Source organism: Poecilia latipinna, unplaced genomic scaffold (genome assembly GCF_001443285.1).
Source record: "Poecilia latipinna isolate Pla-1442-1.1 unplaced genomic scaffold, P_latipinna-1.0 Scaffold96, whole genome shotgun sequence".
Taxonomy (NCBI): domain Eukaryota; kingdom Metazoa; phylum Chordata; class Actinopteri; order Cyprinodontiformes; family Poeciliidae; genus Poecilia; species Poecilia latipinna.
In genome coordinates, this window is record NW_015112712.1 from 516469 (window position 1) to 526617 (window position 10149).

The 10149-nt window shown below is 39.8% G+C and overlaps 1 protein-coding gene across 2 annotated transcripts in view; it reads left to right on the forward strand.

Annotated features, from left to right (window-relative positions):
• Window positions 1-5173: 5173 nt before the first annotated feature.
• Window positions 5174-10149, forward strand: part of srl (sarcalumenin) — a 21330-nt gene continuing 16354 nt past the window's right edge. For both annotated transcript variants that reach the window (XM_015025918.1, XM_015025923.1), the window contains exon 1: window positions 5174-5260. In XM_015025918.1, coding sequence (XP_014881404.1) covers window positions 5200-5260 — 61 coding nt within the window. In that variant the 5' untranslated portion in view covers window positions 5174-5199. The remainder of the gene's footprint in view (window positions 5261-10149) is intronic.

Consider the following 10149-nt stretch of genomic DNA (forward strand, 5'->3'; position numbering starts at 1 on the left):
TTTTTTTTTTTTTTTTTTTTCTGTTTGTTTTTGCTGGGCTGGGATCCCAGTAATCCCACATTTCGCCTGTTTTTCCTTTTACTGTTTGCATCCTCTACTTCTGAGTATAAAAGCCCCTGGCCTGACATATAAGCTAATCTGTTGGGCCACAATGAGTACTTTTGAGGAGTGCGTGTGTCTTGAGTGTTTTAAGGCAGCGGGACTTCGTGGTGCCCGGGACTCTGGCAGTCCGAAACGCCACCACTTTAGCCTTGAAATGCACGACTTGTTTATACGAAAAGGACGCATACAATCACTTATTCGCTCGGTCTAGAGAGCCCGTTTTGTTGTTCCTCCCATGTTCCGCCTTTTGGAACATGGGAGGATTATGGTGACATTTGAGGAAGAACGCCCAGAGAACTCGCTAGTGCGCCATTCACGGCGGCGACTGAATTTACTACATATGCTCTATGCATTTCCCAATATCTGTCCTTTTTCGTGCGTTTTCTGTTTCACTTTTAAATGTAACGACTGGGCGACTTGTAGCGACGAGAGGTTACAGCTTGCCTTATTACGAGCCCTTAGTGTTGGCTGCAGGGAGGCCATTCCTTCACACAGCTTCAGAGAACAATCTGGACACCTTTCATTTGGGGGGCAGCTGATTTTCACCTCTTCGATCAGGCTTGTAACCACCAGGCAGATGTCATTAAATATATATTCCCAGTTATTTAGTTATTTTTGGGTTTCTTTTATTATGTTTGCCCCAGAATGAAACATGTTGGAAGTTTACAAACTATACTAGCGGTATATTAATGCAAAAATTGTACAGTGCCTTGCAAAAGTATCCAAAACCTTTTAACTTTTCTTCAATTGTTTCACATTAATATTATTCTTTTGATTTCATAAGATAAGTCTACATAAGGTAGTGCATGATGGTGAACTGGAAGACAAAAATATCATCAAGCAAGTTGTTCTTTCATATGTTTTGCTCTATTTATTTAAAAAAACCAAAAAACATTCCCACAGCATAATCCTGCTGCTACCATGCTTCGTAGCGGTGATGGTTTGTTTACCAGGTTGCGAAAGTGTGAGTTTGCCGCAGACTTTGACTAGGCTGATCTACCATGCATGTGTTTTGATCTAAATCATTTCATTGGAGCTCTGGATTTTCAGCCTCTCACGGTTTTTCTTCTAGGCACAATTTGGCTAATTCCATCTCCCATCAGTTGAGAAAAGTTTCCCCTCTACATGATGCTGCCACTACCTTGTTTGAACCAGGGGAACTTTGTGTTGGGGGGGGGGTCATGTGCAGTGTGTGTTTTCTGCCACTTATTGATTTGCATGCAGGCCAGTTCTCATCTCATCTGACTGAAGCACCTTCTTCTACATTCATGACTTGTTTTTACGCAATGGCTGACTTCTTGTAGTTTTTTTTTTTTTTTTTTTGTAAGCCCAAATTTGCACACGTGTGGTTTACAAAGCATGCAAAAAGCCCCATTAAAACCATGCATGTTTTTCCTTTCTCGACAGTTGTGTACTAGTCCTAACTAAATGCCTGTGTGGTGTGAAACAGTTTAAAGGGTTGCGAACACTTTTGCAAAGCACTGCATGTCTAGATTTGAAAGTTCGAGGCCCCTTGGTGTGAAATACGTGGGGGTGGGGTAAAAACCCCCCATAATAAGACATTCCATAAGACCGTATCAAAGGTTTCCTGAGATCCTGCAGAAAAACCAAATCACAGTTAGGACTTTCGGCTCATCTCAGCATTTAGAGTCGACTGTTTGAGCTTTGAACTGCTGGACAGACTGCGCGTTAAACCCCCAACGCTCCTCGTCACGATTATTGACGAGGTTTGGGAATTCCCCTTTAAACCTGTTGATGTCAGGTGTGTCAGTTATTGTTATAGGAAGAAGAGGAGGGTCGCTGGAAAACTGAGGTTTTTTTTTCTTTTTTTGGTTCCTCCCAGTATGCATTGGAAAGTTTTTCCTGCTGAATCCCAGAACTGGTTGCTCTCCATTGTGTCTGTCTTTATTCTGTGTTTTGTGTTACAAAGTCATTCTATGGGCATATCAGATTGTCAGATTAGCGGGGGAGGGACTAAGGATCACTAAATAGGGTGAAGATTACGAAGCACTTACTGTAATATACTGGAGTTTGCCTCTTTTTTTATGTGTAAAGGAGGATCTCCTCAGCTGAAGCTCTTGAGGTTATGAGTTAAAAAAAAAACCGCACAGCTGTGTATCCCCCACCCCTCCATGTCAGTCCTCCTACATTTACCAGTTTACCTTTCACATCTTCTTGCATCTTTTATCCTGTCATTTTATGTATTTTATCTTTTTCTTTTGTTTTTTTTTTGCGGCTCAGTTCCTTCCCTGTTGTTTTTATTTTTTCCATTCAGTTTTTTTTGTTTTTTTTGTTAACTTTGTTAGACCAGTCTGTGCACATGGTCATCAAGAAGCTATTACGTTTGTTTTTTTTTTGTTGTTTTTTTTATGTTTCGGGGATAAAGAGGCTTGTGCCTTTGTAAAGACAGAATAATAAAGTTTGTACTTTGTTTTTTAAACATTTGGCTCGTGTGTGTGTTTTCTTTTTATTACAGCACCAGCAGTGACATGAATAGTTCTGTTTGTCTCGCTGCCAGTTCTCGTTGGTGGCCGTTTGGGCCGTGAAGCCCAAGTGTTTGCAGCCGATTGGTGGATGGGCTGTGGAAGAACCCCCTCCAGACCCTCCCTCTCTTTACAGCAGCTAAATTAAGAGCGACCACTTTCTCTCTGTGACAGCGACCATGCACACCAGGGACAGTGGGTGGCATCTTTTGTCATTTCCTGAGATGCATTGAACCACTCAAAGCTCCGCGTTCCCCATAGATGCCACAAGTTATTATACTAAATGATTTAGTTATTTTAACTTGTCTTCAGACAAACAGTCTCTAAAAGAGCAGCAGCAGCAGCGATGCTTTATTACAAATAAAGCATTTGATATGTCAAAAATGCTGTGACAAATATCTCAAAATATATTTTTGATATGTTTCTCAATGTGATGCAGAAGTAATTTTAAAGCATTATTGTTTCATAATTGCTATGATTGTGTGCTGCATCTATTGGGAACCTATAAGAAAAATAACAGGAGGGATCTGTTTTTTTGTTTAGCAATTTCCATTAACTATTAAATGACTGGTAATGAATGACATGTTGGGACTTGCCTCCCCCTTGTGGAGGTTGCCCTCTCATAATCGCATGGGTCATAAAATTACATTTCTGTATTTGAAAATAAAATGAAAAGTGTGGGAGAATAAATCAGCTCTTTGATGCTCTTATGTAATTTAGTAACTTTTCTGAAAAACTGTTTCAGAAAAGTTTTTTATATTATATATATATATATATATATATATATATATATTTGCTTAGGTGTAAACTATAATCGTCTAAACAAACAGAAATGAGTGAAAACTACACTTTCTGAAAAAAAAAATTGTTGAAATAAATATTAAATTTTAAGAGTATAAACTTCATTTAATTATTTGTATACATCAATAACTGGTTGACTGTTCTGTGTGGACGACTGAAAATAGTGGCCTTCTTATTGTGTAGGGACCACACATCTGGAGGGACCAACTCCTTATGTAATATCTTGATGTCTCTTAACTTCTTGACAGTGGCTTATGGGCTACTATTAAGTTAAAGTCTGCATAATTAATGCTCGTGTTTGTCATGTGTATTTAAGTGAAAAGCTCATGTTGTCTAGAGTCCATAAAAGCCATCTTGCCTTTAAGAACCATCCTCCAGAAAGTTCAAAATGATCATGCCGTGTTGCTTGGACACGACTCATTCGGGATGGACGTGGTCAAAGAGAGAAACTTCCTGCCACGTTTGAGGATTAATTTACAGTTAAGATGTTGATTCCCGAGGAATGGCGAGATTAGGTTTGCCACTTTGTGTCTGTGCGAGGACGATACAGCGGTAATCCGCCCAGAGTCAGGCTGTGTGAGGGAGTCGAGGCTGACTCAGGCAGATTCTTCTCAGCTCTCGCTCTGCTGATGGTGATTACTTTCACTGAGATGCCAACAGAGTGAGTGTAGCGTGGATGTTTGAGGACATTAACACAGCCAGGAGCCCAATCTCTGATATTTAAGTTTGTGGACGATGTTGTTAAAGCCGTTTTAGTCACTTGATTAAGGCAAAGTGTATGTATTCTGTTTTAATCTCGGAAAAAAAAGTATTATTTTTCAGCTTCTAAGTGCATTTAAAATAATATGCAATATATCACTCTTCTGCGAGGGAGTCCTGGTTAACTGGGCATTGCATGCAGCAAAGGTCCTGTTGATGAACCAGCAGTTACACAGCTGTGTGCTAATTTTTATAACCCATCCATCCATTTTCTAACACCCTTGTCCCTCAGTGGGGTCAGGAGGGTTGCTGGTGCCTATCTCCAGCTAATGTTCGGGGTCAGAGGTGGGGTTCACCCTGGACAGGTCACCAGTCTGTCACAGGGCAACACAGAGACAAACAACCATGCACACACACTCACACCTAGAGGAAATTTGGAGAGGCCAATTAACCCAACATGTTTTTGGACTGTGGGAGGAAACCGGAGTACCTGGAGAAAACCCACCATGCACAGGGAGAACATGCAAACTCCATGCAGAAAGACCAGGGCCGGGAATCGAACCCAGAACCTTCTTGCTGCACGGCAACAGCTCTACCAACTGCACCACTGTGCAGCCCATTTTTATGTTCCTTCCTATACTTATGTAAACAATCACACATCTATCTGGCAAGTTGTAGTTTTTTTCCAAGTCCTGGATTGCAAATTAAAAGTTCAAAGTAACTCTGATCTATTTGAAAAGCGAGATATAAACTAATGCTTCACTTAATTTATTTCTGGATGATTTAGGTTTGGATTTTATTTTTCCACTTATGAAATACTCAATATAGTGCTGTAAAATATGTATTTATTTTGAAGGTTTCTGACATTTCTTCACCAAATATGAAGATACGCGTGAGAAAAAAAAACCTGATGTGAAAGTAAAAAACACAAAGCCAGTTTCTTCATAAAGAGTCTCTGTGGTGCTCCTAAAACACATGGGTATCTGCCCCTTCACCAGTCATGGCAGGAGTGGGGCAGTCTCTTTGCCCCACCTCTTCCTTCTGCATGCACTTTAACCTTCCTGCCTTGGTATATATAGTCTGTGAGGCTATCACAGTTCTCCTGGCAGCCATCATGAAGGGTACTGTCTCGATTTGCTGTCTCCTCACCCTGCTGCTTTTGCAGGCCACAGCAGGTAAGAATCGGACGCTCTCGTAGATAAAGATCCTGTTTTGAATCTGATGGTGCATTTCTGGTATGTCATAAAATTATTCCTTACTGCTTTTTGGTGGATGAATTCGATGGACATCTGTAAGTTTTAGCGGTTGTTGTGACTAAAGTTTACAGAAGGTAAAATGAGAAGCTGAACTGAACCCGAGATAGAATGAAAACCTACAGAGACGCTGCCCCGTTTGTAAGTTAGCTCACGTTAATTCACCACTAAGCCATAGTTTAATAAATTGTCTAAAGCGAAAGTCTGATTTACGATTTTGAAGGAGGGACAATGAGGAGTATTTAGACTCTGCTGTGGCCTGACTGCATGTCAGCTGTCCAAAGGCATGGCACCAGCTGATGGAAAGTCTTAGTCTAACTAAGGAGAGCGGAGCGGCCGTGTGGGGACCTTTAATAGACACTGAATCATTCTCCTCACTTCATTCCTTAAAAATTAGGTTATGCATTGAAGAGTCTACTTGTTGGGTGAATTTTTTATTTTTTTTTTTCAAATCATAAATATTGTCCTAAGCTAGACAATGCGGAACAAAGTAAAGATAATTTCTTGTTCAGTAGCTCTGATGCCTTGGCTCACTTTCTAAACCCGCGGCCCTGCCTCCCGGTCTCCGCTGGTGGAGTTATTGTTACCCTTGTCTGTCACCCCTGCCCGTCCTTGGGGTGCCGTTTCTCCCTCCACAGTCTGTAACCAGGCTTCTATATTCCAGGCTTGTCAGGTGCCTAAGATTGGAAGACCTCCTGAAACCCAACACTGTCCGCCACAGTTCTTCCCTCCCTCCCCTTTTGCATCATGGTCCGCTTTAGATATGCTGTGCAGCTGCTGTCACTCTGCACTGTCACAATCGCAATTTATTCCCAGCAACTGGCCTTTTAGGGACATGCATTCTCCATGCAGGAGGGGTTAAACTGTGGGGAGCCTGTCTCTACAGACCCCCCCCCACAGGTGTGTTTTTGGTTCCTCGGAATCTGAATTCACCACTTTATACAATATAAACGTTTAAGAGAATCATCAGCCAAAGACAGATTTACCATCTTTTTTTTTTTTTTTTTTCAGTACACACACATTACACAACCAAAATAGCGAATGATGTACTCAAAAAATTTTGGAGGAAAATGTGTCTGTATGTTGTAATCTTCAAGGTAAAAACATACTGATGAACACAGATCCGGTTGATGGAGCACAAACACCATCATCTTTTTAAAGAAAGCTTGTGGTGGTGGGAAGTTTTTTTTTTTTTGTTGCTTTTTGTCTGCTGACACATTGCTAACCAATACCTGATATAGTGGAACAACCCCTCAGCATGATGTTACCTCCACCAAACTTTACAGTGGGCCAAGTTTATCACTCTAAAAGCTGGTATTTTAAAAACAACCCAATTGGAGTAATGCTGCTAACGACCTACACACACATTAGGGATTTTACTCCACAAAATGGGTTTAGCGTTTCTGCCAAAAATATGTGTCAAGGTGATTATTATTATTATTATTATTATTATTATTATTATTATTTAGGCTACCAAGGAGTGGGTTTATTTAAAAAATTACCTGGAACTTGGAATACGTAACAAGTAACACAGAAATTATTATTTATTATTATTTTTGACTTATTCTGTGTTAAAAAAAAAATTCGGATCAAGAATCTACCACCAAAGCTGGATAATGTCTAGTAAGAAAGTTATTGAAAAACACCTGAATTTAGATTGTAAAAGTCACATTTGGCATAAACCACTAAAATAAATATTGCCTGTTTATATTGACTTCATTGACGGAGCCAAGCTAGCCCTAGCTTTCGCGAAGCACTTTGCAGCTAAAAGGCAAGTCTCAAAGGGATATAAATATGTTCTCTATGTGAACTGAGATCAATGTTGTTACACAGCCTTGTTTTATGTCTTGTTTCATGCTGTGGAAGAGTTTCAGGTAAAGTCTGGTCGGGTTGCTTTATAGTTCAATTGGCCATCTGTAAAGGACAATAAGGCCCTTTCTGGTTTCTTGTCTGAGCGAACAAACTGCGTCTCTGTTTTTAACCCAATATTTGATTAAATCTTTGATTAATAACACGCATCCTACCCAGAACCTGGTCTAAAAGTACTAACCCAACGTGTCTTTGTGTGCATGTGATCAAGTTTTAATTTGTCTTCATCTGATTTTATCTTTTTATCATATTTTTTTCCAATTTAGATCAATACTCACTTTTAAAGTAGGTTGCATATTTCTAAATGAAAAAGCAAGGATGTGGTTATGTGATAGGATGAATTTGATGGCGCAGGGAAATAAACCAAGCTGCGTTGTATGTCTGATGTCAAACATACATAGTGCATCTGTTAAATGGTGACAATATAATAACAACAATGTAACAGTCGGAATCCATCATTTTTGCCAGGTGGACCAAAATCAGAAAGCTGAAAGTACTGAAAGTTTTGAGGAAAAATTGAGAAGCATTTAGTGTTAAACATTTATTGCACATGTCATATTATTACTGACATTTACTGGCCTTTATAACTCCTAAGTGGTGTTTTTATAGCTGGAGGTAACACTATCTATCCAGGAAAGACGTTGAAAGTTAAAGCAGTCTCCAAGTGATATGTGAGTCCCTCTAATTGCATGTGGCATGTCTGGGACATCCCTCGCTGTAGTAGAAGGAGGACAAGAACAGATGCAGTAAATGACCTTACAACACTTCTTAGAGTAGCACCTAAGTCCCAAGGCCACCAAATGTACCTTGGTGCTTTTCTGACAGTGAAACATTTTGCAGGAGCTCCCCAGCATGAAGTGATTTACCCTCTGAGCTCACATTCTTTCTTTGTGCAACCCCTAGAGCTAATGCTTTTTTTATATATATATATAGAAAGCAAAATGCAACAGCTCTACTTGCATTCGTAGTGGTAGAAAATACACAAGAGGGGCCAAGACTAGCATGATCTTGTAACATCTTTAAAAAACCCCAATCCAGTAATAATTTCCTCAAAATAATTTGGAGGAAATGATTTCTTTTACTTAACGAATCTCACTATCAGATAAACCAGAAAAGCTTGATATGCTCTTTGTTTCTGTATGTTTCATAAGGATTTGGACCACTTGTCCAGTTTGGTCTTGAGGTTACTCCGGCTTCAACTAACTGCAGAGAGTCATATTGAGACTTATCTACTGCTCACAAAATCTTAATATAAAACTTACCTTAAAAATTCAGAGCTATCTCTTTAATTTGCTTCAAATAAGTACAACAAGAAGCAAGAAATCTCCCTGGTCTGTTCTGTTTTGCGTATTACACCGCCAGGTTTGTGGGACATTGATGTCTCTGCGTCTCCATACTGACAGTGGGGACCTTAAAATAGGCAGCAGTCATTCTGCCTCCTCCTTCTCTGTCCATCTTTTGACCCATTGTGAGTCTATTTCTGGCCGTGGGGGAGCACTGGCTGCCCAAGCCGTGCCACCTGTTCCCATTTGTGACGTCTCCTCACCACAGCAAGGCACAAACTCTGCTAAGTAGCGTCGCATCCGACACTTTCTGAAGGAGAAATCTTGTGCATTTCCACGGCTACAAGTTGTCTTTCCAAATTAAACTAAATATACCTTAATATTGTTAGAATAAAGGATTTTAAAATCTCTATTCTAGATTGTTAAGATGAAAATAAGATCAATGCAATCCCGCCGAGGTTTCCGGTGCAACGTATTGACCTTTAATAAACGTCTGAATCCCTCGGCGCTCGAGTTAAATCCTTTAACCTGTGCTTCCGGCTCTTGTCATGTTCAGTTTCATTAAATTTGCCTCCACTCTGCTGTGAGTGAAATATAATCCTGGGTCTTCAGATAGACAGAAACATTTATCCATGTTGATACTGTGTAAATACTCATAGCAGATTCAAATATACACAATTTTTTAAAATTTAGCACCTTACCTGCCCTTTCATCTACACCTTGTGAGATTTGGCATTATTTTAGTTTCTTGGAAAAGTATTCCCAGCACTGAAGCTTTTTTTTTTTTTTTTTTTTCACTTTTTACACATCATCTCTGCTGTGAGCCGTTGTGGCGGCAGCATCATGCTGCAGAGAAACTTTTTTTTTTCTGGCAGTGTCAGCGAAGCTGTTTTAAGATGATGTGACGGAGCTCAATAAAGGACAATCCTGGAAGAAAAGCTTTAATAAGTAAAGGCTGACAAAGACTTGACTGTTGGACAGAGCTTCAACAACAACAAACTTAAACATAGTCAGAGGTAAAACACATTGGTTTGGATGAAAGTCAGTTAATGTGTCAGAATAGCCCAGTGAAAATCCAGATTAAGAATCTGTGACAAGACTTCAAAAATGTTCATGAATGCTCTTGACTCAATATGTCTGAGCTTGAGGTGTTATGCTATAGAAATAGAGTACTGATACCTTGAGTAAACTGCTTTTTTATTGATTTTAATTAGGGCCTTCAGTGTAAAGTGGGGACGAATACCAGGGCACAGGATCATTTTTGTGTTTATATCATTTCAGCCACCCACTGCTTTGTGTTGGTGTTTAACATAGAAGGTCAATTAAATTCAGCAAGGTTTAAAGTTTTAAATTTTAAAAAGTTCAATGAGTATTAAAAGGAGTGATTCAATTACTATCACAAGTATGATTTATCTTATTCATGTTTAAAATGCTTAGTCCTGAAAACTGAGCTCTGCTGTTGCTCATTTTTTTAAATATCCTGACTGAACGGGTCCCCTAATGAGAAGTCTATAGTTGATGTATGAGCGGTAATGGCAGGCTTAAGTCGGGGGCATTCCTGCAGAACGTGCCGACGCCACCAGAATGTTTCTCCAAACTGAGCGAGCGTTGAGTGGCAACGAGCTCAACGAGAACAGAAAGCAGATGTCCAGAGGGGTG